This window comes from Spea bombifrons, chromosome 13, assembly GCF_027358695.1.
Source record: "Spea bombifrons isolate aSpeBom1 chromosome 13, aSpeBom1.2.pri, whole genome shotgun sequence".
NCBI classification, from domain to species: domain Eukaryota; kingdom Metazoa; phylum Chordata; class Amphibia; order Anura; family Pelobatidae; genus Spea; species Spea bombifrons.
The window spans coordinates 9,659,057-9,685,265 of record NC_071099.1 but is presented as its reverse complement, the minus strand read 5'-3'; the positions used below and the strand labels follow the sequence as shown (position 1 = coordinate 9,685,265).

The 26,209-nt window shown below is 51.4% G+C and overlaps 5 protein-coding genes across 9 annotated transcripts; 1 reads left to right on the top strand and 4 right to left on the bottom strand.

The window, feature by feature from the left end:
* Positions 1 to 1,264: 1,264 nt before the first annotated feature.
* Positions 1,265 to 7,685, bottom strand: NOL4L (nucleolar protein 4 like). Of its 2 annotated transcripts, none has more exons than XM_053454094.1 (8): positions 7,635 to 7,685; positions 5,601 to 5,728; positions 3,415 to 3,689; positions 3,162 to 3,341; positions 2,889 to 3,080; positions 2,374 to 2,496; positions 1,891 to 2,077; positions 1,265 to 1,564 (listed from the first exon to the last, which is right to left on the bottom strand). In XM_053454094.1, exons 2-8 carry the CDS (start codon positions 5,692 to 5,694, stop codon positions 1,365 to 1,367), a joined length of 1,251 nt encoding a protein of 416 aa, XP_053310069.1. In that variant the 5' UTR covers positions 5,695 to 5,728; positions 7,635 to 7,685; the 3' UTR covers positions 1,265 to 1,364. The 2 variants fall into 2 exon arrangements, with proteins under 2 accessions (XP_053310069.1, XP_053310070.1); XM_053454095.1 differs by lacking the exon at positions 7,635 to 7,685 and adding an exon at positions 7,193 to 7,257.
* A 1,499-nt stretch (positions 7,686 to 9,184) lies between these two features.
* On the bottom strand, positions 9,185 to 11,745 carry COMMD7 (COMM domain containing 7). The gene is made up of 9 exons (XM_053454104.1): positions 11,594 to 11,745; positions 10,924 to 10,977; positions 10,469 to 10,571; positions 10,207 to 10,263; positions 10,084 to 10,121; positions 9,832 to 9,922; positions 9,702 to 9,751; positions 9,488 to 9,536; positions 9,185 to 9,411 (listed from the first exon to the last, which is right to left on the bottom strand). Exons 1-9 carry the CDS (start codon positions 11,672 to 11,674, stop codon positions 9,335 to 9,337), a joined length of 600 nt encoding a protein of 199 aa, XP_053310079.1. The 5' UTR covers positions 11,675 to 11,745; the 3' UTR covers positions 9,185 to 9,334.
* A 644-nt stretch (positions 11,746 to 12,389) lies between these two features.
* Positions 12,390 to 16,206, top strand: MAPRE1 (microtubule associated protein RP/EB family member 1). Of its 4 annotated transcripts, none has more exons than XM_053454098.1 (7): positions 12,390 to 12,538; positions 13,120 to 13,243; positions 13,432 to 13,577; positions 13,733 to 13,940; positions 14,406 to 14,527; positions 14,757 to 14,909; positions 14,994 to 16,206. In XM_053454098.1, exons 2-7 carry the CDS (start codon positions 13,123 to 13,125, stop codon positions 15,048 to 15,050), a joined length of 807 nt encoding a protein of 268 aa, XP_053310073.1. In that variant the 5' UTR covers positions 12,390 to 12,538; positions 13,120 to 13,122; the 3' UTR covers positions 15,051 to 16,206. The 4 variants fall into 4 exon arrangements, with proteins under 4 accessions (XP_053310073.1, XP_053310075.1, XP_053310074.1 ...); XM_053454100.1 differs by having other exon boundaries at positions 12,502 to 12,538; positions 13,123 to 13,243; XM_053454099.1 differs by having other exon boundaries at positions 12,512 to 12,616.
* Positions 16,207 to 16,899: 693 nt separating this feature from the next.
* On the bottom strand, positions 16,900 to 23,090 carry LOC128472055 (breast cancer anti-estrogen resistance protein 3 homolog). The gene is made up of 10 exons (XM_053454103.1): positions 22,922 to 23,090; positions 20,915 to 21,030; positions 20,244 to 20,608; positions 19,794 to 19,888; positions 18,861 to 19,483; positions 18,613 to 18,728; positions 18,299 to 18,470; positions 17,986 to 18,091; positions 17,692 to 17,886; positions 16,900 to 17,392 (listed from the first exon to the last, which is right to left on the bottom strand). The coding sequence occupies exons 2-10, from the start codon at positions 21,020 to 21,022 to the stop codon at positions 17,193 to 17,195; spliced, it is 1,980 nt and encodes a 659-aa protein (XP_053310078.1). The 5' UTR covers positions 21,023 to 21,030; positions 22,922 to 23,090; the 3' UTR covers positions 16,900 to 17,192.
* Positions 23,091 to 24,635: 1,545 nt separating this feature from the next.
* C13H20orf85 (chromosome 13 C20orf85 homolog) lies at positions 24,636 to 25,976 on the bottom strand. Its single transcript, XM_053454102.1, has 4 exons — positions 25,882 to 25,976; positions 25,452 to 25,533; positions 25,188 to 25,289; positions 24,636 to 25,047 (listed from the first exon to the last, which is right to left on the bottom strand). Exons 1-4 carry the CDS (start codon positions 25,950 to 25,952, stop codon positions 24,892 to 24,894), a joined length of 411 nt encoding a protein of 136 aa, XP_053310077.1. The 5' UTR covers positions 25,953 to 25,976; the 3' UTR covers positions 24,636 to 24,891.
* Positions 25,977 to 26,209: the final 233 nt, after the last annotated feature.

The following is a 26,209-nucleotide window of genomic DNA, read 5'->3' as shown; positions in this document are numbered from 1 at the left end:
ACCCTAATCCACATCTCTAGTGTGTTAAGTGCATATCACAAGATATCCCCTCTGCCTAAGCAGCCGGCTACAGAGATGCCACGAGACAGACGCCCTCTGGCCCAAACCCGGCACCGACAGCGTTACGCAGTTTAAAAAGTGCTCACCGAGAGCGTGCCATGGGGCTGAGCGGCATTTTAAAAGGCAAAGTGTTGCTCACCTGTTGGCAGCCAAAAGTGAGGCGTACAGCCGCCTATGAACAGGACAGGGGGAAACGGAACGGTCTCTAAAAAACCGTTAAAACAAAAGACATCCCAATTATGCAACAAATGAGAAAATACAAAACAAGAACAAAACATGAGCCAGGCAACGACATGAAATGAAACGGACCGACGGGGACATTGCAGGCCGCTTACTGCTTGTGCAGAACTCGTGGATTTGGGTTTTTTTTTTTTTTACAAATAACGCGGTCAGAAGGACGAGTCGCGGAGTCACCCTAATCACAGACCTGGAAGTGCGGAGCGGGGGGCCGGCAGCCTGAGTTTTCACGTAAAGCAAAATAGACCGTTTTCTACTTTCTGTGCAAAATCCTGGAAACGATATGAAGCAGGAGAGGTTACGCGTTGAGGGTGTCCTGGGACAGCCAAGTTTACCTGAAGAAATGTCAATAATAGCAGCAGCGAGCTAATCAGTGTGTCGACGACTCAGCCCCCCGACAGCCGGACGCTGGGGGGGGCACACAGAGGAATACGGGACGTCCCAGCGCTTACTGGTAGCGGAGGGGAGTCTCGTGAGAAGGTGAAGGTCCGAGTGTCGGAGGGAGATGACTCAAAGGCCTGAGTGCATTGGCCACTTGTTAGAATGATGTGAAGGCAGGGTGAGGCAGATCAGTGGGGGTGGTAGGGTTCAGGTAGATTACTGGGAGAAGAAAGGTGACAGCATAGTGAGGATAAGATGGCAGCATGCCACCAGGGCCTGTGTTACACCTGAAGCAAGGGTGGGACGGTATGGAAGGCGAGGAAGATGCCTCCAGCCGTTGGGGGTCTCGATGGAATGTCAGTTCAATGCTACAAATCATTAAACAAATACAAACTAATCTGTACAAAAAAACAAAGCGGAGAATCTGCCCAGAAAGAAATAAATTAATCAAAGAAATTCTGTTCTCAATAAATAGGCGGCTCCTGTCCGCTGGGCCGGACACGCTTCATTCCGAAGGTAGGGTGCAAAAGGAAAGTATTAGTGCAGAGACGGAGCCTCCAGGTTTTCACGGCTGAGGACTGGGGGGGACAGGTTCGCCGTCTGTGACTCTGTCCGGAGGGGGGAGAGACGTCTCGTCTTAGTTCTAAAACAACAGATTGAGGTTGGAGGTCGCTGAGGAGCACCAGTCAGTTTTGCTGCAATATCAAGTTTTCCAGTTCGTCGGCGGAGCGTAGGAGGAAGGCGGCCGATTCTCTGTAGCCAGCGATGAGCTGCCGGACGGCGCCGATCTCGGTGGGGCTGAGCTGGGCACACGGTATCGCCCGGCTGGTGGCATTGTTGTGGGTGCTGCCGGATGCCAACGCTTTCATGCTGAGGTCTGTTGGGCCTGTTCAGAGAAAGCGCAAGAAACACCTCAGTTACTGAACAGACAAAAATGGATTCTCTGCTGCTACACGCAGTCTTAGAAGCCACATCTGAAGAAGATACCGCCGAGGTCTCTTTTTACCCCATAAAAATGTCACTAAGGCCACCTATACATAGGAGGTAAAGCTACGATTAGATATATATGGCAAAAGTGCTTTGTCGTAAGTCTCATTGTACAGCGCTGCAGAATATGATGGAGCTATACATATCAATAAATAATAGGGTTGTAATCACAGTAACTGTGACGTCCCATCGGTCAACCGTCCCCCAATCCATGCAAGAGGTTACCGTTGCAATGGTTTCCAGCTGGCAGTGAGGTGGGAGGGGGAAGGCTCCCCCCAATGGGCCCATATCCACGGTATGTATAATGGAGGCTTCCGTTCATGTATACAGGGTCCTGGCTGAAGGTGCCGGCTGACAGTGGAAAGGTGGACTGTCCGTGTCCCGAGGGTTTCTCCACCACAGCGTTCTCCTCCTGTGACAGACAGAAAGGGGTAACTTCACCAAAAGGGAATCAGCCGCACTCTGGGGTATAGCACGGAGGTGGAGACAGGGACAGAATATGGAGGGTCTGTGGAACTCCTCAAAACCAAGCCTGACAACATGGGAACATCATACATGATGAATTCAGTGGACTGGGAAGGAGCACAGACTATAGGTTTTGGAGTAAGGAGAGGACTAGTGAAGAGCGCCTGGGCCACTCCTGGGTCAGCTGATTTAGTAAGGACTACATCCGTTGTACGGCCAAAGCCTGTCCCGGTGCCGAGTTACCTGAGTGTTCTGGTAGATCTCAAGTCTCATCCTCTTGGCTGCTTTCCGTGACTCGCTCTCACAGGCTGCAGCCAGGATATTCTCAGCCATAGCCGAAGTCAGGTGGGGAGGTGTTGGCCTGGCCTGGTGAGAGAGGGGCAAGAATGAATGTTCTACACAGAGACACCATGGGCAGGATTGTCACCTAGACCAGTAAACCATCAGCAGGTATGTCACCTAGACCAATAAACCCATCAGCAGGTATGTCTCCTAGACCAGTAAACCATCAGCAGTTATGTCACCTACACCAGTAAACCATCAACAGGTATGTCACCTACACCAGTAAACCATCAACAGGTATGTCACCTAGACCAGTAAACCATCAACAGGTATTGACTGTCTGAAGAAGGAACCTCTGAGGTGCTGAAGCCGCTCTTCACCTTCACTGGTTACTAAAAGGTCACAAGTCTCTGTGGACTCATCATATCACCCGGACCAGCTATCGACCTGCAGACATTTCAAGCTTCTGTTCTCACCATCTCCAATCCGTTCTTCTTCATGCGCCGGCAGGATTTCAGGTACGTGCGAATGCGTTTTCGCGCACGCTCTTGGAATTCAGGAAACTGGCGGCTGCAAGACTCTATGATGGCTTGAATCTTCTCCTTGGGTTGTTTGGAAATGGGAACCATGCGGTCCAGGTTCTCATCCACAAACAGGCGAACAAACATCTGGGAAGAGAAGAAGGTCACAGAATGATACCAAACCTTCGTCCAGGGTTTTCCTGGATAGAGGAACGTAGAGACACTCACATTAAAAGCTTTCAGACGCTCTGGGTCCAGCCCTTCTGTGTCTGTAATGCGGTCATTATCTTCATGGTCATCATCATCGTCATCATCCCCAGCGGGGGTTCTTCCGACTGTCAGGTCTTCAGCACAGCAGCTAACGTCTGTCTTAACAGAGTCGTAACTTCCAGAACTGTATGGAGGGGACTGAGAACAGACACTAAAGGTTAAAACCCAGGGCCCAGACTCCACTCCAAATCTCGCCTTCACTGCAACTCACCTCGGAAGTGGCTTTGAGGATGTATTTTCCGCGGTTATGGACGACCTCTGCTGTGCAGCCATCTGATGGGTAAGGCTGGGCCCCTAGAGACGGGTGCATCTTATCGCTGAGATTAATGGGTTGATCGTCAGCCGAGGTGGAAAGTTCCGGGGCGGGAGCGGTGGGATTCCCGTTCATGTCAGGAAGGGATGCATCGCGACTCGTGTTGGGAGGAATGGTGGACGGATTCAGAGCAGAAAAGACATTTCCGTTGCAGCTCTCCGAGGAAGAATCGTCTGAAAGAGAAAATTCTCATGTGAAAAAAGTAACCCTCGGAAACATTGACCAATCAGTGAATTCTATGACCAAGTCCAATCAGATCACAGAATGTCTTTCCCATTGCTGATAACATAAAAAGAGACCAGAAAACTGGTCACTCCTAACCCATGACAGATCTGGCAAACTGGTCACTCCTAATCCGTGACAGATCCGGCAAACTGGTCACTCCTAATCCGTGACAGATCCGGCAAACTGGTCACTCCTAACCCATGGCAGATCCGGCAAACTGGTCACTCCTAACTCATGGCAGATCCGGCAAACTGGTCACTCCTAACCCATGGCAGATACGGCAAACTGGTCACTCCTAACTCATGGCAGATACGGCAAACTGGTCACTCCTAAACCAATTAGTCTGGGATTGTACCCCCCTCCTTGGTATCGTTTATTGCTGCCCCTGGCATGCCTAAGAACCGCACAAGATTTAATACTTAAACTTAAAACTGGTGCACGACTCTTCAATAACAAATCTCCCTGTTTCAGATCCAAAGCAAAAGAAACCAAAAGGTTAAAGACCTGCGCCCCCCACCACCAGGTTGTAAGATCCAGAAAGGATCCTTACAGGAAGCCAGATTCTGTTAATAAGGGGGCATTAGGGAAGGGAGTGGAATTAAGGACTGTCACATGTCACCATGTGGGGAGGAAGGGAGGGGGTCCCGAGACATCCACTTCCCATACTCAAGACACAAAGAAACAGCAGGAAGGACAGAGAGCGTCTGCAAGGAATGTGACATGCACAGGAACACGCAGAAGAGTGTCAGACGCACACGGCTGTGAATCAGACCGTCGCACACGTTCTAGTAGGGGGTGCAGCTGCCACACGTAGCACTGAGCCGTGTGTGACTGTTACTGTGTGAGTGAGCGTGTGCTCTCCCCTCCCCCATGTCTCTCCTTTCATACGGTCTCTCTTGATCTTCCATGGATTACACAGTATTATCCGTGCGAGTCACACAATACACGACTTCCTTCTGCAGACAACTTTACACCAAGCAAAGACCCCGCAAAACCCCCGACACATGCATACTAAAAGACACAGCACTGCCACGGAACCATGTAACGGAACCCCGTGCCCAGCAGAGATTATGCCAACCAGTCCTACAGAACTACACACACAGCCCCCACTACCCAGCAAAAGGGAATTACTCCACCCAGAGAGGTGTGCCACACTCTGACCCTCCTCAGAGGAAAGCATGCACTATGCCCCTCCCCCATACAGGGATGCCCCTTATGGACATGCCCCTCTCTAGAGAAGGTGTGCCACGCTTGGTCCCTCCCTGGAGGAAGACGTGCCTTGCTCTGCCCCACCCCAGAGGAAGATGTGCCACACTGTGTCCCTCCCCAGAGGAAGACATGCCTAACTCTGCCCCTCCCCAGAGGAAAATGTGCCACATTCCGTCCCTCCCACTAGGAAGGCATTCAGCCCTTGTCATTAGCCTTAGTCCCCCCACACACCATGAACCTTATATTCACACCCCAATGTCTTTAAGCCCAAGGCCCTGCCACTGGCATACGCTACTCATACATCACTAGACACATATCTAAAACTTACTCGCTGCCACAGCCACTGCCCAAACTCCATGGAAACGATCTTTGACCTAAATCGGAGGATATCTATTTACCTTTTACAACCGAGATCTTCCAGACTATCACACCCTGGCCAGCCCTGACCTCCTCCTCCTGCACATTCCTTCCACACACCTGTAACCCTTCCCTTCCCAAACCAATGGTAAACCTGCCCCTGGTGGATTGTCCCTTTTTCCACCAGACCACCCACATCACATAGCTGCCCTGGGGCAAACTGAGGCCCCCTGCTGTCGGTCAGCCAAAAAGCGTACAACTTCTTAATCCCCCCACCCCCTGGTATAACTCACCATCCTCAGGACCCGGCAGGTTGTGGGGGCTCCGCATCTTCTCGTCCTCACTGGGGCTTGTCCCAGGTTTCTCTGCCCATGCGGGGTCATTCATGTCCGGCTTTCTACTTGCTCACCGAGATCTCATCCTGGAACAGAGCCGAGAACCATGAGAGACACGAAGCTGACCGTGTCCATAACGTGTAGCCAGGATTTACACGGAGTGACAGCTCCACTCGCCCCACTGAGATATAACTCAGACTTTGTTCACCCGTCCAACGTGCAATAAAGTTACATTCCGTCTAATGTGCAATAAAGTTACATCCCGTCTAAGGTGCAATAAAGTTACATCCCATCTAAGATACAATAAAGTTACAATGCAGAGACTACAATTCATGCAGTAATTACTCCAGGAGGCAATGCTTCATGCTTTCCAAGTGTCCCTTATTATGAGGCCAAGTCCCTCTTTGTGTCCCAAATCCCTGTGCTTCTCACTGCTGCCCCTCTCTCTCCCCTGATGCCCCCCCTCTCCTCCTCTCTCCTCCCCCGATACCCTTCCCTCCCCCTTGATGCCCCCTCTCTCCTCCCCTGATGCCCCTCTTTTCTAGGAGGTCAGAATGTTTGCTGGGTATGAGGGTATCACAGGGTTCTACAGCCCTAAAAGCCCCGGTAATGTGTATAGAAATAACAGGGAACGGCTTTATAAATTAAACGGGCTAAATAAACCCCATTATTCTTCTAATAAATGCTTTAATCAATTACATTATCAGTTATTAATTGGGGGCGGAGTCACTTAAGGAGCCGCATCAGACAATTCACTAACGGAGGGGCCCTCATGCGGCTAAACTCACTCGGAGGCCCCAGAGGTCACAACGCGGTGGCCCCAGAGTCCCATGCTATAGGGCCCGGTCCCGTGGCAACTGATAATACTAGACTATCTTAAGCCAATTAAATCAACTGCAATATTTGAGATATAGAGTGTTAACTAATAACTAATTAACTAATAATAACTAATTATAACTGATAAATGAATAAGTAATAAAAATAATTGAATTATTGAGATTCTAATGAGCTGAATAATATCGCAGAAATAAAGTTAATTGGTATATAGTTAAAGGATCTGATTATTGGGATTAATTAACGAGGCAGATAGCGGGATATAAAATCTTACGATTGGTTATAAATATTGGTGGATAAAGAGCATTATTCTGCCAATTAACTCTTTCAGTGGTTAAAAAATCATAATTTACACAAATATTATCGAACAGGCACCGGTTCCTGCGATTGCCGGGTTACCGGGCAACGATACATTCACAATATACTCGTTACTGATTGGCTAGTAAGTGCGACAATTTAATGCCCTCTGCCAGGGGTAATAGTTCGGGGAGCTGATATATTGATTAATTCTAAATACCCCCATCAGGCATCTACTCCCTCACCGCCAGTACCCCCCTCACCAAGAGACCCCACCAGCCCCTACCTCCAGACAGAAAGACCCCAGGTGTCTCCATCTACCTCATAAGGAGACCCCACTGGCACTTTGAGACAACCCTTTTAACCAACTAGTGTCCATCATTAAAGTGTCCCATCATTAAAGTGTCCCTTCTACATACCTGACAATGTGACCATGGAAGCCCAAAAGCCTGATGTTCCTGGACCCTAAATACTGCCAAGTGAGATGCCCCAGCCCTAGATACCCCCAGGAGGAAGCACTCAGCCTTTGACATCCCCACTAAAATGCCCCCAGACCCAGATGCCCCACAAAGATGAAGCGAGTCCTAGATACCCCAGAGGGATGAACCGAGCTTTAGATACACCCCAGGAAGATGTCTCCAGCCATAGTTAACCCCCACAGAGATGCCCTCCTCCCCTGAGTGCCTCCATTGAGATGCACCCAGCCTTGGATACCCTGCTGTCAGACACCCCGGACCTTGATACCCTATTGACAAGCCGCCAGCGAAGCACCCCCAGGCCTAGTTACCCTCCCGATCCATTTACCCAACCGGTCTGAGCATCGTTATGCCCCATTGTCCCCTCCACCCCCCCGGGTCCCACCTCGGGCCGGATCCGGGCTCCGTGTGACAGCTGCAGCTGGGCAGGGGCTGCGTGACGTCACAGGCCCGGCCCTCCCGGCCTCCGTACTGGGGGTAGGGCTACGGCGGGCACGTGCCGGGGGTGGGGAGTGAGAGGAGGCAGCAGCCTGGGGTGGGTATTCGAGGAGCCAGCAGATACACGAGCAGGGGCAGGGGATACATGGGGGTGGGCGGGGATTACACGGGAGCAGCACATCCATGGGGTGGAGGGTATATGGAGATACAGGGTTAAGTATCTGCGTCGGGCTTCGTGTGTTTGGGACCCGCTTCCTGCGCCGCTGGCGAGTAAAGAGTTCCCAGGATGCCCCCGGCTGCTCCCACACGCCGTCACATAAGCTTCCGGGACCTCAAAGGTCTCTTCTTCAGATGAATAAATATCTTAAGTGGCTCTGCATCGTTTTCTGTGTTGCTCCAATAAAAGATTTTTATTCTCTGAGTAATCATCATTATTACATAGTGCTGTCATATTCCAGAGCGCTGCATCCCGACGACCTCTTAAACGCGCCATGCGCACCGCCGGTGATCCGGGGACTGTCGGCGTTAGGACTGTTCAGGGAGCCCCAGGGACTCCGCCGTGGGGGGGTGTTTGCTAGCCGTCATTCAGCCGTTGGCTGCGATGGTGGGAGATTGTGGGCGCCGGGTAGGTTTGTTTTCTGGCGGCCCCCTGGTTTGCCCCCGTTTAAGGGTTATTTCACTGGTTTGCCTCCCACCTGCGCAGAATCGCTGCCAGTTACTTGTCTGATCCCCAAAAACACCTCCTGAAATTGGCTACGTTCTATGAGGTCATTTTATCGCGGGATCCCAGGGGCCGAATCTCGCAGACGCTTTCCGGACCGTTTCCATCGCAGATTGTTTCAGAGCTCCTGCTGGGGTAGTAGTAGTTACCATGCAGTGGTTACCATGAAAGTAATGGTGTAACCATCGCTGGATTTGACACTCGCTCTCTGGGTGTATCTCCATGTCGGTTTCTTCGCTCCTCACCCCCTTACTGCCCAGAACGGGGGCCATAGAATAACATCACATTATTCCACGACTCAACAGACTCTGTAAATACCCAATGGATCGTAAGAGGTCTTCACACTGCGTTTTAACTAAAGTTGTAGTAGATACATTTACCCCCTTGCAGAGCGAGCTGTTTGATGTCACAGGTGGTTTCCATGTAGGAATACGTTGAGGCCATATTATGAACCAGCATCAAAGCTTCGTTATCTTCAACACGCCCCTAAGATTCAGAGGCAGAGCTGTGGCTTCCACCCGATCGCATGCAGGCGCAAGACGGGGGAACCCCTTATTATATAACCCATTACCACCTCTGCTGAATGATATTCCTTGTCCCTAAGCTTTTACAGAGAAGACCCCTCTGCCACTCAAACTTTGCTGGAGTCACCAAGATTTATGTCAGGAAACCCGGACGGAACGTTTCAACGACACCGCTCAGGAGCAGAAGGCGCCTCAGAGGTAAGCGATCACCTAAACGATGCGCAGCCGCAGAAAAAAAGATGGGAATCGTGACTCTATTCGAGGATCTGGAAGGAACATTTTATTTTTTGTACAGTCTACGGCCTACAGGCTCTGCCGGGCGCCGGCCGCGCAGAAGCTTGTGAGGATTTGGTCCCAAAACGCTGGTTACACAGGAAAGCCTTTCTACCAGCCCCCATGGCGTCACGTGAAGCAGTCGAGTGTGCCCTTAGCACGCTCCATCTCATGGAGAAAGCTGTAGAACTGGGGCAGGGTGAGCTCTGGGGGGAAAAGCTCCGTTAGACGCTGTCCGCCAGATTCCCCCCCCGCCAAGCGTCACAAGACCCCCGCACTTACCCACATAAATCGGCTCCGTCCGGCTTCCTTTTTTAACGACCATCTTCAGCTGCAAGAAAACAGATGAAAGAACTAAAAGCCAGAAAACAGATGATTAAAAAAGTTCTATTGGAGCGCGAGCGTCCGAGGACTAACGGACGTGACCCCCCCCTCCGCGCGCCTGGCTGTAGGTGGTGAGAGTTGCAGCTCTATAACCCGCAGATGAGAAACCTGCCTGCAGGAAGATATTTCCGGCCTTCTCCAGCTCGCTGGTCGCAGCCGTGACTAAAAAACACAAAAAAAGAAGAATTATCGGGGGGTGGGGGGGCACAGAGGAGCATCCCTCGCATCGGCTGGGGGGTCACCTCCGAACTTCCACTCCATGTCCACCAGCTGATTGACACTCAGGGTCCGGCAGAGCGCCATCTGTGTCAGGGCCGGCTCGTCGCTGTTCCACTGCAACATAAGGGCAGCTATTAGCGGCCGGACTCACTGCTGGGTACATGGGGGGGGTAGGTTTGGGGGTAACTAATGCAGAATGAGGGGGGGAGGATTACGGATCTCAGGCGGACGCTCCGGGGACACCCTGCCATGTAAGGAGAGACTCATCTTCTTACCTCATCTGTGAAGCAGCAGGCTTTCTCTTCACTAAGTCCTGCATGAAGTAGACAAACCGTCAACCGTCACACCCGCCACCGGGAATCGGCACGACGCCCCCCCCCTCCCCACCAGCAGCTTACCCAAAGCCAGAAGATCCGCTCTCAGCTGCTCACCGGTCACGTTGTGCTTCAGTGCACCTTAAAAGTACAAAGAGGTTATACGTTAGGATGAGGTGTCGTTACGATCGTGTACTGCGAGAAGTCCCGGGGGGGGGCGTAATTTGGGGGTCCCCCCGTGGGGTCACTCGCTGTTTGCATCACACGGCCTCAAACATTCTAAATGTACAGCGAAGGCATTCCATGACATCATGAATAATAAACACCCCAAAAAGTTTATTCTCACCATTTAGAATGAGAAGGAGGCTCCTCGCCAGGCTCTTCAGGGGGCCGAGGCTGAGCCCGTTCTGTTTGGCGAACTCACCGAGCTGCTCTGTGAAGCTGTCCACCTGCAGAGTGAAAGGAAGCGGAACATCCGGCCCATTAGCAGATCCCACGCCAGGAAGCAGTTGGAAACCTCGCTTCAGTAGCCAAGTACCCCCTGGATTCCGGCCAACAGGGGGATCAGGAAGTGATGTCATGGTGATGTCACACACTCCAGAAAGTCATGTTATGATATAAACATGTCATCCAGGGCACCCTCTCCTAAACCATAGAGCGGACCCCCACCGGTGCGTGCTCACCCATGTACAGTAATACAGCGCTGGGGTGCAGAGGGCGGAGACTCCCTGAGCTCGTGGAGCGTATTACCTATGTAAATAAGACTAAGCGACATTTTATTATAAAGTTTGTTTCTCTCACCTCTTTCTGCTCTTTCAAAAAACCAAATATGACTCTGCAGAGCCGGGAGACCTGCTGCGGGGAGAAGACAAAGTCTCTGATCACGAGGAGAGCGGACGGTCACGTACGATGCCCCTCCGGCTGCGCCTTCCTACCACCACTCTGACTGTCTCTCCATCCCTTCTCTGCCGCAGTCCCCCCGTCTCTATATCCCTTCTCTGACACAGTCCCCCCGTCTCTATATCCCTTCTCTGACACAGTCCCCCGTCTCTCCATCCCTTCTCTGTCACAGCCCCCCCTCTCTCTCCATCCCTTCTCTGCCACAGTCCCCCCGTCTCTATATCCCTTCTCTGACACAGCCCCCCGTCTCTCCATCCCTTCTCTGACACAGTCCCCCGTCTCTATATCCCTTCTCTGACACAGTCCCCCCGTCTCTATATCCCTTCTCTGACACAGTCCCCCCGTCTCTATATCCCTTCTCTGACACAGTCCCCCCGTCTCTATATCCCTTCTCTGACACAGCCCCTCCTGTCTTTCCATTCCTCCTCTAGCACAGTCCCCCCGTCTCTCCATCCTTTCTCTGACACAGCCCCCGTCTCTATCACCTCCATCTCTTCACTTTCAGTCTCTATGGTTCCCCTATTGTTGCTTCCTGTCACCCCCGCCTTGTTGAGGTTATGACGGCCCCCACCTCTCCTGACAGCTGCTTCATGTTCTGCATGTCAGAAGCCACCGACTCCGGTAACGGCCCCGAGGAGCTGCGCAGCGCCATGACAGCCTCGGACAGCACTTCCGCCACGCGCCGACGTCACACCTCCGCCATGTCACCGGCGAGGTCCGCGCAGCCATGTTGTTGGTGGGCAAAGCGTTCCATACAAATAGAGACAGAACATCCCGTTGGGTTTAACCGGGCAGCAGATTTACGGGACGGACGGGAAACGTCCTTCCGGCAGCGGTCAGCGCTTTGGGGAAACAGCTCGCGGTTAGAGCTGGTGGTCTCATCCCCGAGGGATGGATTTAATTTCAATTCGTAAACAATACTCTACGAATGGCAGCTCTGCCCCCCCCCCCAAATAACCAGGATTTCTCCTCAGACCCCAGCGAGAATTACGCCAGTGTCCCGGCAGAGGGTGTGGCGATCGGGGACCCCATTGAGTTGGCCAGTAATGCTAAGACAGTCATGATGTCATCAGTGTTAGACAGCGCAGCACTCTGCAGATTTGCTGCAGGGAATCAGGGATTGTGAGCCCTGAAGTCACTTCCAAAGGTTAGGCGGGGGGGGCCCAGGAGCCGTGGGCTAGCGGGATTTGCCTGGTATCCGTGGTTTCCATCCTGTCCCCCCCCCCCCGTGGAACCACCGGGCAGCCAGGGGTAGGGGCATAAAGCCTCCCGCACGCAGCGCCCGCCCAACACTCCGCCTGAGTCACATGGACAGCCGCACTGCAGCAACCGGAAGCGGCATATCACAAGCATCTAGGCGCGTCACGTGACTTCCCGGGCGGGGTTTCTAGGGAGACAAAGTGTCCCATAGCAACTAGTGCGGTGCCTCGTTCTCTGCAGGTGACGTCAGTGCGCACTGCACGCACATTTAGCAGCGCGTGACATCAGCACGGGTGAGGCCGGCTCCAACGGGAAGGTAACGGCTGCTGCGGGGTCGCGGGCTGAGACAGCGGATCCCTCATATCCCTTCCGAGCAACTCCCGTCCTCCCTGGGGTAACCGAGTGGGCTGGGGGTTGAGGCTGACCCGTCTCCTCCACCGATCTACCCTCTGTTCTCCCTCGCGAGCCTTTATACCGCCTCTCTGTCCTCGTTCACGCTCGTTTTCTGCCACCCCGCCGCCCTGTTCCTTCTCCTTCCCCGTGCTCCCGCTCCCCGTAAAATGCCCTCCTAACCCACCCAACAAACTGCTTTTGGTATAAGCCGGATCTCTCCTCCATGTGCCCCGCGATTTATTTATTTGCCCTTCATCGCATCCTAATTACCCCCGCCTCTGTATTACCCCCTTCTCTTCCCCCAACCGCCTCTGTATTACCCCCTTCTCTTCCCCCAACCGCCTCTGTATTACCCCCTTCTCTTCCCCCAACTGCCTCTGTATTACCCCCTTCTCTTCCCCCAACCGCCTCTGTATTACCCTGTCTCCTGTGCTGCTGGCCTCCTTCCCGTGCCTCTCCCCCTCCGCCCCTTGTTTGCTCTCACACTCTCTCTTTGTGTTCCAGAAGATGGCAGTTAATGTGTATTCCACGTCCGTTACCAGCGATAACCTGAGCCGTCATGAAATGCTCGCGTGGATCAACGAGTCCCTGCAGCTCAACCTCACCAAGATAGAGCAGCTGTGTTCAGGTAACATGCCGGTGCTACAATATCCTTAGACGCAGGGCCTGGCGACCGGGAGGAGGAGGAGGAAAGTTAGATTGGGAATAGAAGAAAATGTAGCTTCCTCCAATCCCCCCGCGCTGCGCCCCGTTTATCGGGTGCTTGTTATGTGACCTGTGTCATGTGACTGTAATGAGATTGTTCTTGGTCCCCAGGCAGCGTTTACTGTCAGTTTATGGACATGCTGTTTCCGGGGTCTGTCATGTTGAAGAAAGTGAAATTTCAGGCTAAACTTGAACACGAATATATCCAAAACTATAAAGTCCTCCAGGCCGGCTTCAAGAGAATGGGAGTCGATAAGGTAGGTTTGAGTACTTTGCTGAAACTTCCTGGCGTCACCTGGGTCTCCTTCTGGTGTATTGCACATGCTGCTGAGCACGCCTACTTCATGTGTGTGATGACGGCGCCGTGTGTGCAGGCGTCTCGCGGGATGTTACCTCTTCGTGTCGCCTGCAGATAATTCCGGTTGATAAATTGGTGAAAGGAAAGTTCCAGGATAACTTCGAGTTCATTCAGTGGTTTAAGAAATTCTTTGATGCTAATTACGACGGGAAGGACTACGACCCTGTGGCGGCTCGTCAGGGCCAGGAATCTGCCCCGGCGCCCCAGCTGTCTGCCCCGGCGCTCAGCAAGCCGAAGAAACCTTTGGGCCCCGTGAACTCAGGTGACGGGAAATGCGTTCTGTGTCTTGGCTTAGGGGTAGAGGTTGGACCAGAGGGCAGATCTTCCTCTCGGGGGGGGGTTGGGGGCGACGGGTAGATGCTGATTGTTGGACGTCTGCTCCGCCTCTTCACCCACAATGCTCTGTGCCCGGTATAAGAACCGTTTTGCTGTCGGATCGTTCTGGCTGGAGGTTCTGCGTCTCGTCCGTAACGCTGGAACCTGCTGTGCCTCTTCCAGGTTATGGTTGTGGGAGTGGAACTGAAGAAAAGTCTTTGAGGACAGCAGAGCCAACTCCAGACTTAAAGAAAATGGCAAAAATTGGTACCGGCTGTTGCTCTTTTGAATGTCCCACGGGTGACTCTGGGGCTCTTGTTGTGTGGAGCACGCGTGGTGGTCACGCTGGTGTAGGATCTGCTCCTCTTTGAGTAGTAGCTGTACTTATATTTTCTTTTGTACCCCCTTTAAGCTCCCCAAAGGACTGTGCCCGCTCAGAGACCCGCCGCGAATGCCAAGCCACACGCTGGGATCGCCAAAAAGCCTGTGGCCGTGGGCAACGGAGACGACGACTCTGCCGAATTTATCCAGCAGGTAAAGCGTTTACCCAGAGAACTCGCTGGGGGGTGAGGTTAAACCTTCATCTTTCAGATGTTTGCCCCCCAAAAAGTCCCATGCAAGAGTGGGCTGGAATTCCACCCCACGGGGGTCTTGTAGTAACAGCGCTACGCAGTCTGCTGCCGCTATACGAATGGAACATGTAGTTCACTTCTTTGCACGAGCCGCAGAGATGTCGTTTTACAGTGTTTTGTGTGTTTTCCAGATAAATGTCCTGAAAATCACCGTGGAAGATCTGGAGAAGGAGAGAGACTTTTATTTCGGGAAACTAAGAAACATCGAGCTGATCTGCCAGGAGAACGAGGGCGAGAGCGACCCGGTGCTGCAGAAGATCATCGAGATCCTGTATGCCACAGATGTAAGTGTCTCCAGCGGGGGCTTCTGGCTGGAAGTGGGTCGCTTTTTAGTACGTAGATGGTGAGCTTTTGTTTTTGTCTTTTAGGAGGGATTCGTCATACCTGATGAAGGCGCCCCCCCTGAGGATCAGGAGGAGTATTAACGCTGTGCTCCCGCCCTGCAGTCATTTGAGTTTTTGCCCGAATCATGTGCTTTCCTGTAAAATACCCCCTTTTATTCTCAGAGGGCTGTATCTCCGCAGCGACGGCTGAAAGTGCACTTTGCCAAAGTTTCACTCATTTTCGGTGGTTTTACGTCCGAAGACATTAATCGCGTTTTGTGGCACCGGCCCTTTAAATGTCCTTTCCAGATGTATTTTGTGAAACGACCCCCACGAGGCGCTCGGTTTCCAGCTTGCGAGAAAGTTCTATTCAAAACGGAGAGGGAAAAAAAAGCTTAAAAGACGAAGTTTGGATGTTTTTGGGGAATGTGCTCTGTTTTTGGTAATGTGAGGTCGGGGTTGTGTAGATTATGCGGATGCCTTAAGGAGTTTATTTACTTCATATCTGAGCTCATAGTGTGTAAAGCGGCTTCTCGAGTGCATGTCTAGCTATTGGGGGCTCTTTCTGAAAGGGGCCTTTAGGGGCTTTAACCCTTTAAGGGCTGGCAGGGGGTGTAAGATATTCTACTTGCCTGTCTGGCACTTGAGGGGGTAATGCATGCTGGCACGGAAATTAACCCTTCTCTGCTCCCCTCTCCGCAGTAATGAAGCTAAGTCTCGTTTAGTTCCTACCTCTGCTGCCTGCGGTTTCTTGCCGCCTCGGTCTGACGCAGGTCGGCCCAGTGGCTGTTGGGGGGGTCGTTGATTGTTTAAGAATGAAAATAGTACTACTAAAATGAGATGAAATTTCCTGAGGCTTAGTGGCAACCTCTGAATGTTCAGCATTTTCCCCGCTCACTTTTTTTTTTAAAGTATTATTTTTGCATTATTTAAGATAAACACCGTACCCCAACTAAAAGCCCCCCCCCCGACGTCTCCGTATCCGCTCTGGCGTCTCCTGCTCGCCGGGTAGGTCGCTGCTAGACCCTGACGGCTGGCTTTACCATTTTAATTAATAGGCTTTGATGGCAACGTACGATAGCCGGGCCTGGTTGTGGTGGTCCAGCGGTCGCAGTCAGTGCTACGCTTACCCGTTTTCTTTTTCCGTGGCCTTTTCTTTTCCCCTTTGACTCTGGTTTTACTTGTATTTTTTTTTTTCCCTCCCCACATTTTGTTTTTCTACTCTAAGTCATTTCTAAATAAAACTTCTGTATTTCAAGACTGTCTGTGGTTTTGTTTGCTGTTAATGGGGGCTTGTGTTCGGACTTATGTTAGATGGTGTTTTTCCTCTGGGGCGGGGGCCGCACTCACTGCCCCCTCTGTCTAAGACTAGAGGTTTTCATGTTCTCTGCTAGTGAATGTGGCGCCTGTACACCCCCCCCTCCCCTTCTGATAACCCCTCGGGACAAAAGCAATTGGGGTAAAAATTCTGCATCAGAAGGTGGCCATCGCATGTTCTCGTACTGGGCGCTCACAGAGGCTCTATCCAAATCCAGGCATGAGGGGCCGGAGCAGAGTTCAGGTCATGTAGTAAGACCAGTGCAGATTCTTGAAGGCAGCTGAATAAACACTGAGGATGATGAAGATTTGCCTTCGTTTTGTAGATAATTTTATCAAACGAGGACCTGTCCTGTATGGGAGGAGCTTCCTCCTCGGCCCTCGTCTGCTTCATGTAGAAACTTTTATGGGACGGCTCAGGTGAGGCGTGACCCGCCGGAAACTTGTCGAGGATCAAAGAGACAGAGTCCTCGCGCATGTTACTTACTATATAACCTGATCCCTGTAAGGGGCCGTTCTCCTGGCTGGGATGATATTCAACCACGAAAGGAAGGAGCTGCTGGAGGGCGACGAACACATCGTTTTTACAATAAATACATAAATAGGGTGAAAAAATAAGCTTTAATAAAATTCAAAAATAATCATGTTATAAACATTCTAAAAGCTACAATCCTGAATGTTTTTTTGGCCCATGGAGCAAAGGCTTGGGGGCCCGGTGTGATGTCACTGGGTAGCGGGCTGTGGAGGGTGATATCACTGATAGACCCTCTGTGGATGAGAACAGGTGACGTGGGCTGCTTGCTCGGCTCGGGCAGATATTGTTCATTAGAGAGTTCGTGATGGCTGTGGCTGCGCCGGGTGCTTAATGTGTCACGAGGTGAGGCGGACGTTTTACCGATCGCCCGGCAGCGAGTGTAGCGGGCAACTTCAGTAAATGCCGTAGACTGGGCTCCCTGTCTTCTTCCCTTCAATTTCTGGCTCAAGTTTTTGAGATAAAACACTCAAGACTTTGTCAAACGTCTTGTACCTTTCATTCTGGGCCACGGCGGCGCCTTTACTGCCCCAAAAGAGCCTCAACGCAAACTCTGTCTGGAACGCTTCACGGAGCTCGGCCTGCGGCTGAAATCCTGCAGAGACATCAAAAAGTGACGATTTACGGGGTCCAATTACTATTACCCCATGGGTACAACCTATGCACACTGCCCCCCCCCCTAGCCAGAGCTACTATTACCCCACGGGTACCTCTACATCCCTGCCCCCCGTCCAAGACTCATACATCTCATGCTGGCAAAACAGCCTCCATGATTAAAGGTGGGGAGTGTGAGGTCGTTGGGTAACCACACGTGGCCCACTTGCCTCCATCGGCACCGTATTATGGCACATTGTACCCCTTAACCCCACTACTTGTCCTTTTACACTATTGTACCTTTCAGCTTCGCGTCCGCGTTGTCCCTGAGCAGCTCCGCGTTGGCCGTGTAGGACCGAGCGGCATTCAGCACTCGCAGCAGCCGCCCGCAGCCTTCCTCCACTGGGCCCCCCCAGTCGGCATCGCCTTCTAGGGCCCTGAGCACCGGCAGGATGTACGGGACCACGATGCGATCAGACGAGGGCAGGGAGAGGCCTGTTTGAGAATTAGGAACGGTCAGAAGTCACCAAGCAGAAGGCGGTGAGAAGAGCGTGAAGGAGGACGCGTCGTCAGGCTGAGGAAGAATTTACTAACCTTCGTCCAGTGCTCTCAGGGCCGGTTTCAGCTGCTTTTGGAACGCGATCGCGCTCTCCGTATGCGTCTGCCGAAGCATTTGCCACGTCTGCTCCAGTCGTGTGACCTGCAGGGACAAACATTTCACCCGTTACCCCCAGCAGCAGAGCGCATGTTCTGCGATGCGACGCACATGACGGAAACGTAAAGAAATATAACCACCAGCAAAAAATAAACATCATGCCCGGTTCAGAGAGGAGAAGCTCAAGCGGGTCGGCCCCGGCAGGTATGTCTGCACTTTAACATAATATATTAAAGGAGAGAACGGCCTCACCTGCGGGAGCATCAGGGCCTTCATAACCGCTGAAAACGCAAAGAGGTCTCCGGCGGAGTCTCGCAGCTCAGCCGCCAGTTGAATAATGCGGTGCACGGTATGCGCTCGCTCCGTTACAGCTCCAGTGCAGCCCAAGATGTCCACAGCTATGCCCAGGCAGAGCAGGTGGTGCCTGGGGGAGAGTGAGCGCGTAGTTAGGTGGCACCGAAGGTCTACGCGTGGCTTCGCTTTCCCAAAATCAACTTCCCGGCTCCAGTTACAGGCACTCTGAGTGCTGGTTCATTGGACGTATATATATATATCCGCATACTGACCTTTCTAGGAGGTCCCTCCGAAGCTGCTGTCCATGCGGTAACGTCAGCAGTTCCAGTCCTGACTTCACCCCCATGGCCTTCTGCTGTTCTGGAGAGACACCCCAAATGCGAATTTCCTGTGAATAAAAACAGAGTTGGACACCATGTAGCGAACTGTCACATATGAGAGCTTCACATTATTGCTGCTCATTGTATCGACACAGAGAGAGGTCTCCAGTCTCAAGGCCGCCCCTCTCTTGAGGAGATACCTGGCAGTCCTCTCGTAGGATGTGCAGGGCACTCTCTCTGCAGTCTCTGTGGCTGACGATCTCTTTCAGCCTCCGCAGGGCACTGGCCTCCAGTGGTTTATTTTCGGGGGAGAGCAGAACAGACTGAAAACTGTGGGGTTGGTAAGATGAAGTGTTCTGTATCTGCGGCCGGACAAAGACATCGTCTTCGTCCTGGGTTATGTGTGATTGTCTCTGCACAGACATGGTCGCCTCGATGGGACGCGCGTCTCCAGGACTGTTGCATTCCAGAAACCCAAAAGTGGTCTCTGTTGCCCGAAGACGGTTTTTCCATCTCTCCTCCACCATCAGAGTGTCCACGTGCTTCCTAATGCTCACAGGGGCTTTAGGGATAAGTTCCCAATATGTGTCCGTTCCTTCGGACGTCTCAGGGAGCAGTATGGAAGGGGCTCGTATGGGCTTTGGGGGAGCCTTAGAGTGTAGCCGGCTGTCTGATCCTCGCAAGGTGCTGCTACCCTCAAGCTCCAAGGTGGGGGCTGGGACAGCTTTTACCCGGAGGACAGGATCACTTCCAGTACGAAAAATGGGTGAGAGAGGAACCGGCGTCTGTTCCTGGACAGCAATGGAGGCTTCTCCTGAAGCAGCTGGAGAGACGAGAAAGAAAAATGGGAGTGGAAAGCCCGGAGCGAAGGATTATAAGGACGTCAGAAAAGAGATAGTTAGAGGGGTAAATAGGGCAAATAAATCTGGCAGAGAAAAGGACTCATCACAGGACTGTTTTAGGATGGAAATGGTGTCTCCAGATGTGGTGAGAAGATCCTTGTGAGATGCAGTAGACCCAATAAAGCGAATATTAAGAATGAACTACAAGAGTCGGTAAGGATAACTAACCGAAGAGGTCTAGTGCGTTCCCTTCTCAGTTACCCTGTAACCCCCTTTCTCACCCCAACTCACTTGTGAGGAGGTTGCTGCAGGACTGGGCACCCTGCAGGGGTCTTTCCTTCAGGACATCTAGGTTCCCCGGTTGACTCCCAAAGCGGTCTTTAATTCTGGAAGACACAGAGTGAGGCGCGTTTTGGGGATTAGAGATGTAGAGGGGCATTAAGAGTACCAGATAATCCGGAGCGAACCTGACTCATTGAGAGAACGTTAAATACATCTACAAGTTTACCATTTTTCTGCTGCTATGGTAACAAAGCGTTTCGACCTATCAGGGTCCGCTTCTAGACTTCACTTTAAGGTTAGGGGTAAATGGGGGTATATGGGAGTTAATTAGGTGGAAGATGTTTGAATGTTGGGGGTACCTTTAGTAGGAAATGTGTGATAATTGATGGCGTGACCTGGTGGCAGGCTTGAGCAGTGGGTGCCAAGTCATTAATACATCAGGATCTGATGACGTCATACCTGAGAAGATTGCCCTCAGTCCTCCTTGCCTCTCTATTGGCTTGTTGGGCATTGTGTCTCTCGCGCAGGGCGCTGAGAGGCAGATCCCTGTTGACGGGACGTACGATCACCGCCCCGGAGGACTCTGACACCATCTTCTTGTCTCCCACGTAAGATCGGACCAACGCCGGGATGTTATCGAACTGCTCTTGCTCCAGCTGGTAGAGGGTCCGTGAGCGGCCGCGCTTTGGACGCAGGGTCACAGCGATGATCTTAAAGTGCAGGGGCTGCCCGGACCAGCAGCAGCTCAGCACATAGTCTCCCAAGGATGAGAAGGAATCGCGGATAAGGAAGTCTCCGTCGTCACGCAGAATCCGCTCCGCCTCCTGAGGGGGACAGACATAATTCAGGAGAGAGGAAAGAGCCAAAGGCGAACTGAAGGGTGCGGAGAGGCAAGAAGGGCATGATCTCAGTGTTAGCAGGTACTTCTGACCCCGGGGTGGGGGGATCTATTCGGCTTCATTGTAAGACAAAAATAGACATTTTGATGCAAATGTGGAACAACCAACAGGTATCTAATATTAGTTGCCATGGTGATTGCTCCACATGTAACACTTTTGACACAGAATATCTCTGCTTTTGCGCCGGTAAATATAGCACATTTTATCTCTCCAAGCTTTGGTCGCTCTTGCCTGCCGTGAAAGGGGTCCATGATACCACGCGTGGCTTCTCAGGTCCTCGCTGTTCAGCTTCAGCTCTTCCTCCAGCTCCTTCCTCAGGGACTCGCAGGGAAGCGGCATCTCTGCGCCTGAAATAAACGTAATTCCCAATCAATACGGCGTTCCCGCGGAGCACAAACTGGTGCCAAGGAGCATCCGCTGGGGGGAGACAACCAATGGTCTCATGGATTTGGTTACAATGTTGCATACAGGCGGCTAACGCACAGTAACGTGTCCTAAAACGCTGCCCCCAGCCCCACGTTCCCATCGAGCCGAAGCGATTTACAACCAATCAGCTCTGGCTTTATTTGTATCTTTTATTGCGCGGCAGGCTGTGTCATCACAACGATCGATGAGAAGATGATGGTGCATAACCTGCGCATGGCCATCCCGGTCGGCGTATCGGTATGCAGCGCCTCCGGATCTGCTCTGGGAGTTTGATGGAAGGGGCTGTAGAGCCCAGCTCTGTACTGGGGGTCCGTGCATTTATAGGAGGTACAAGAACATCTACTTGGGGAAAACTATTCGCCACTTCTGTCCCCCGAGAAGCCCAAGAGAAGCCTCAGCATGTCTCTTACGGGGTGAAGCGCAGGTCTCTGCAGTCCCTGATGTGCAGAGCCCCCCAAACGTGAAGGGCCCCGAGGCTTCTTGGTAAAAGGTGAGTGCCCCGCATAATGTTATCTGCTGGTACTAAGGAAAGAGGGTCCCACCACGTTCACTACGAGACCCCCAGAACATGCTACGTACAGTAATGATGTTTACAGGCAGGGTTTGGGTAACACATCCAGGGGCCACACATGACCCCCGCCGGGGGTAACGGCTCAGAAACCCCTGACTGCCCAGCTTGGGGGATTTCTCATGTGATGATATTAACCCCCTCCTGACATGTTACCTGATGCCTGGATGACTCCCGTGTTCAGGGCAAAATGCCCCCCCCTTATCTACCCTTTCTCTCCCTCCGTCCCTTTCGCCCCCCCCCATTATCTACCCTTACCCCCCCCCCCCCTTGTACTTACCTTTCAGCAGTCCTGCGGCGAGTCTCCCTGTTCAGTCTCGGTGCCGGCTTGTAATGCTGAGCGCCGGAAATGAGGTAATCTTCCGGCACTCAGCATTACAAGCCGGCACCGAGACCGAACAGGGAGACTCGCCGCAGAGGAGAGAGAGAGAGGGGCGCCGAGCGGGTACTGACAGCTTGGTAAGCCCCTTTCTCTCTCTTTCGCTTTAAAAAATAAATAAATGGCTTGGGGCGGCAAAGTGCCGCCCCTTCAAAAGTGTCGCCTGGAGCGGTTGCCCCACTTGGCTCCATTGTCGGGCCGGCCCTGCCCGTGTTGATTCAAACACATTTCATTGTTACCGGACTAATCATTAACAGGCCAGACTCACAGGGCGGAAATCACACCCCGGGCACGTCACAACTACCCCAGTGACACACGGACGGCGCTGCAAGTCCGGACACACGGCAGGGAATGTCAGAGACACATTCCAGGGGGAGGCGCGTGGTGCACACGTCGGGGCCCGTCTTCCGCACACAGCTCCGGGGACTGCTTACTGATATAGCACCGACACATTCAGCCGCGCTGCACAAGCAGACAAGCATTGGTCACATATAGGAGGGTACAGATAAACAGTACTTCTGGTCACTATGGCAACCAACGAGTGATTGTGCTGATTGCTCCACTTTTATCAATTTGTAAAAAACCTGCACTGGATCAAAACGATGGGGAGTTCGGTCCTGGGAGAACAACTCCCAGCACTGTCAGGCAGCTGGGGGCGATGGACCGGAGCCCAGTCACTAGTCACCGACAACGCCTTATTCTGCACATTCCAGGCAGATCCTGCGGTCCCTAGACCGCCCCCTGAGCTCGGACCCCTCGACCTTCTCCCTCCAAGCCCCAGAATCCCATACTGCCCCAGAGCCACAGCCTCCCCTGTACCCTATACCCCCCCATACACAGCAAGCCCCCTGACTGTGTAACTAACCTGGGTGGGGTCACACAGGGACCCCCGATCTGCCAGTGCTCTCAGTGCTTTTCATGGTCGGGTTGTGCGTTACACATAGGCGCTCGGCCTCCTCCTCTGCTACTGCTGGCCTCTCCTCCTGAGCCTCCAGGAATGCAGCGAGAGGAGGCAGGGCCAGCCCCGCAGCCCCGCAGCCCCAACCTGTAGCTGCCTGGACTCACCTGAGGACACACCTGCCACCCCTCCCTCCAGCTCTCTCCGCTGAGGCTCTCTGTACCACTATATCCCGCCTGCTTCCTGCGTGGGCAAAACTTATATTATTAACAGGATCTTTCCGGCTCCTAACATCCCCTCCGCTCTGGACTGAAATGTTCCTGGCTGAAGGAGTCCGGCTCCAGTCTCAAGGGGCCACAGAATGATTTATACCACATGGGGCTTATTCACTAAAACTGGAGTTTGCAGGCGTGTCCGCGTCCTGACTTCACTGTATAATGTATAGTTACATCAGTGAGCTGGCCCCCTGTATAATGTATAGTTAAATCAGCGAGCCGCCACCCTGTATAATGTATAGTTGAATGAGTGAGCCGGCCCTTGTATAATGTATAGTTAAATGAGCGAGCCGTCCCCCTGTAAAATGTATAGTTCAATGAGTGAGCCAGCCCCCTGTATAATGTATAGTTAAATCAGGGAGCCGCCCCCCTGTATAATGTATAGTTGAATGAGTGAGCCGGCCCCTGTTTAATGTATAATTAAATCGGAGATAAGGATATCGTTATAGGGGTATTGTGATACGCGGGAGACATAGATATATTCCTAGGGTTTCCATGGCGATGTTGTACGACACGCACAGACCAGCAGAGGGCAGCGTCAGATAAGCCACGTGCAATATTATATATTATTTGATTCTTTTTATATATACCGGTATTATATTACCGGTATATATTATTTGATTTTTATTAGATTATATATTATTAGTAGTATATTATTTATTATTATTTGTATATTATATATTAGATTTTTTAGATTATATATTATATTATTATTATATTATGATATTTTTATACTATTATATTATATATTATTAGATTATTATATATTATTAGATTATTTGTATAATATATATTATTAGATTATTTGATTATCATATATTATTTATTATTATATATTATTTTATATGATATATTATTATATTATATATTAGATTATTATAATATTATTTATTATATTTTTATATATTTTTTGATTATTTTTATATTATATATCATTAGATTATTATGTTATATTACATATTAGATTATTAGATTATATTATATATTATTATTAGATTATATAGATTATGAGAGGGTTCAGCGCACGTCGCTGGGTTTAGCGGAGCTCAGGGGCCGGAACACAGGGGGATCATTTTGATTGTTTCGGTTTTAGAAAAAGGATGGAACTTTTCTGTAAATTGTTTCAATCATCGATAAACCCAGGAAACAGGCAATGCAGGGAAAGCCCAACAATTCCTATAGGCTCCCAGCTAGGGATTTACTTCCGGCGGCCCCTCAGACACCTGCCAGATTCCCCAAGACGATCCGTTTGGAGGTAGGGGCAAATCCTGGTCATACCGCAGAGACCCGTTCACAATGAGCAGGAAAAAAGGGGTTAATCTCTACGCCCGAAGCTTTCTGTGAGATGCGGCTCCCGTAACCTTTAATGCGACGGCGTTAATGCTGCGGAATAAGAGGCCGGGGGCAGCGCAGGCGGGAATCTCTTTATGGCGGAATTTACATTTTCCATGCAGATTTTTAACATTTACAGAAATCCTGGAGTTTGTTTATTAAACTTGCGGCAGAGAAAAAATATGTAAAACCAGCCATTTCCGCCGGTCCTGTTTACCACCGCCGCACAGTTTCAGTTCATGTTTTGAGATTACCTGGGGTGGGATGAGAGATGGCAGAGAGACGGAGGGGAGAGACAGAGGGGAGAGATGAAGGGGAGAGACGGAGGGCTTAGCTGACCCCCTCGGGCGGCCACTTCATCTGTTTGCAGAAGTCGCCTTTGAGGAATCGGGATGAGCCGTAGCGCTCCAACCGAAGCTCTGGGACGGCAGATCTCCAGCCGACGAATCCCTGAGTGGTCCGGGGGACAGCGGGGGATGGTCCGACCTGCCCCGGTGAGACATAGAATGCATCACAAACCATTAATAGATTGTAAGCTCCTGGGAGCAGGGCCCTCTGTGCCTTATTGCCCATTTTGTATTCTGTCCTATTGTAACAGCGCTACGGCCTCTGCAGGCGCTACTCACCTTAATATACGTCTCAACGGGGGTTGCTGCTCGGACCCGCAAATGTTCGGGGGTCTTCACACGGGGCATTTCCTTCATTCCTTCTACTTCATTTTTCACCAACTGCAATAAGAATATTTACCCCAACGGGTGGCAGATCTGGTTATTAACAGACAAACAGCAGGGGGAGCCTGAGAGTTTTGGGGCGCTTGTAGAACATTTGCGGGTATTGAGAACGTTATCACACTTCCATACGCTATGTGCAGCGGGGGTCTGTAGTTTTACCTCCTCGGACGGGGTTGTTAGAAATCCCCACTTTTCTGGCCATTTTTTTGCTGTTTCGGTCTCAGTCCTGATGTGATCCTTCCTAAAAAAAAAACATACGTTTGGTTACATTTCTAAAATGTTTAATGTAGACGGTTGATGATCTGATAACGGGGCAAACAGGCGTTAATCCCTAAATCTTTAAAAAAAAAACTGCCCCCCTGCAATAAAATGCCCCAAATCTGCGATGCTCAGAGGGGCAAAAACTGTATTCAATGTGACAAAAAACAATAAAAAATGAAATGGCATTTAGGGAAGTTTCTGAGTCCTACACCAGTTCTAAAGCACATAGGGTGCGGTGGGGTGTCGGGTATATTCTGTTACTTATCTGCCCCCAGAGATATACGGGACGCCCACACAGAAGGTAACAACGCCCCGGTGCCAGCATTACCAGATCTGGTCCTGGGCTATGAAGTTGCTCTCTTTGCCCCCGGCTGCTCGGCTGCTCTGTGCGGCTGCCATGTCTAAGCTCCTATACACTCGGCACACATTGTTTAAACGTTGCCCGGCAACCAGTCACAGCCTGGGCTACAAGAGAGCTCTAAACAACAGAGACAAAACACATGTGCATTGATAGCAAGCACTAGATGGTCTGCGATGCATGCAGAACATATTGCATTAAATTCCTTGCATCTCACCCTCCTCTCTTTCAAATGCCACCTTTAACTTATTTACCGGCCATGCACCCAGGGCCCTCATATCGGCCATTGTTTCCCTTA

Coding starts and splice junctions, on each gene's coding strand:
- NOL4L (XM_053454094.1), bottom strand. CDS start 5,694: ATGAATGACCCCGCATGGGCAGAGAAACCTGGGACAAGCCCCAGTGAG. Junction 3,342..3,414: donor TCCTCAAAGCCACTTCCGAG/GTGAGTTGCAGT, acceptor GTCTGTTCTCAG/TCCCCTCCATACAGTTCTGG. Junction 3,081..3,161: donor AGCGTCTGAAAGCTTTTAAT/GTGAGTGTCTCT, acceptor TTCTCTTCCCAG/ATGTTTGTTCGCCTGTTTGT.
- COMMD7 (XM_053454104.1), bottom strand. CDS start 11,674: ATGGCGCTGCGCAGCTCCTCGGGGCCGTTACCGGAGTCGGTGGCTTCT. Junction 10,572..10,923: donor TTTTGAAAGAGCAGAAAGAG/GTGAGAGAAACA, acceptor TTCACTCTGCAG/GTGGACAGCTTCACAGAGCA. Junction 9,537..9,701: donor CCGGAAATATCTTCCTGCAG/GCAGGTTTCTCA, acceptor GTTTTCTTGCAG/CTGAAGATGGTCGTTAAAAA.
- MAPRE1 (XM_053454098.1), top strand. CDS start 13,123: ATGGCAGTTAATGTGTATTCCACGTCCGTTACCAGCGATAACCTGAGC. Junction 13,941..14,405: donor TTTGGGCCCCGTGAACTCAG/GTGACGGGAAAT, acceptor ACCCCCTTTAAG/CTCCCCAAAGGACTGTGCCC. Junction 14,528..14,756: donor CTGCCGAATTTATCCAGCAG/GTAAAGCGTTTA, acceptor TGTGTTTTCCAG/ATAAATGTCCTGAAAATCAC.
- LOC128472055 (XM_053454103.1), bottom strand. CDS start 21,022: ATGCCGCTTCCCTGCGAGTCCCTGAGGAAGGAGCTGGAGGAAGAGCTG. Junction 19,484..19,793: donor CTGCAGCAACCTCCTCACAA/GTGAGTTGGGGT, acceptor TCGTCTCTCCAG/CTGCTTCAGGAGAAGCCTCC. Junction 18,729..18,860: donor TCCTACGAGAGGACTGCCAG/GTATCTCCTCAA, acceptor TTTTATTCACAG/GAAATTCGCATTTGGGGTGT.
- C13H20orf85 (XM_053454102.1), bottom strand. CDS start 25,952: ATGGCAGCCGCACAGAGCAGCCGAGCAGCCGGGGGCAAAGAGAGCAAC. Junction 25,534..25,881: donor ATAGCCCAGGACCAGATCTG/GTAATGCTGGCA, acceptor TTTTTTTTTTAG/GAAGGATCACATCAGGACTG. Junction 25,048..25,187: donor CCGTTGAGACGTATATTAAG/GTGAGTAGCGCC, acceptor TCACCGGGGCAG/GTCGGACCATCCCCCGCTGT.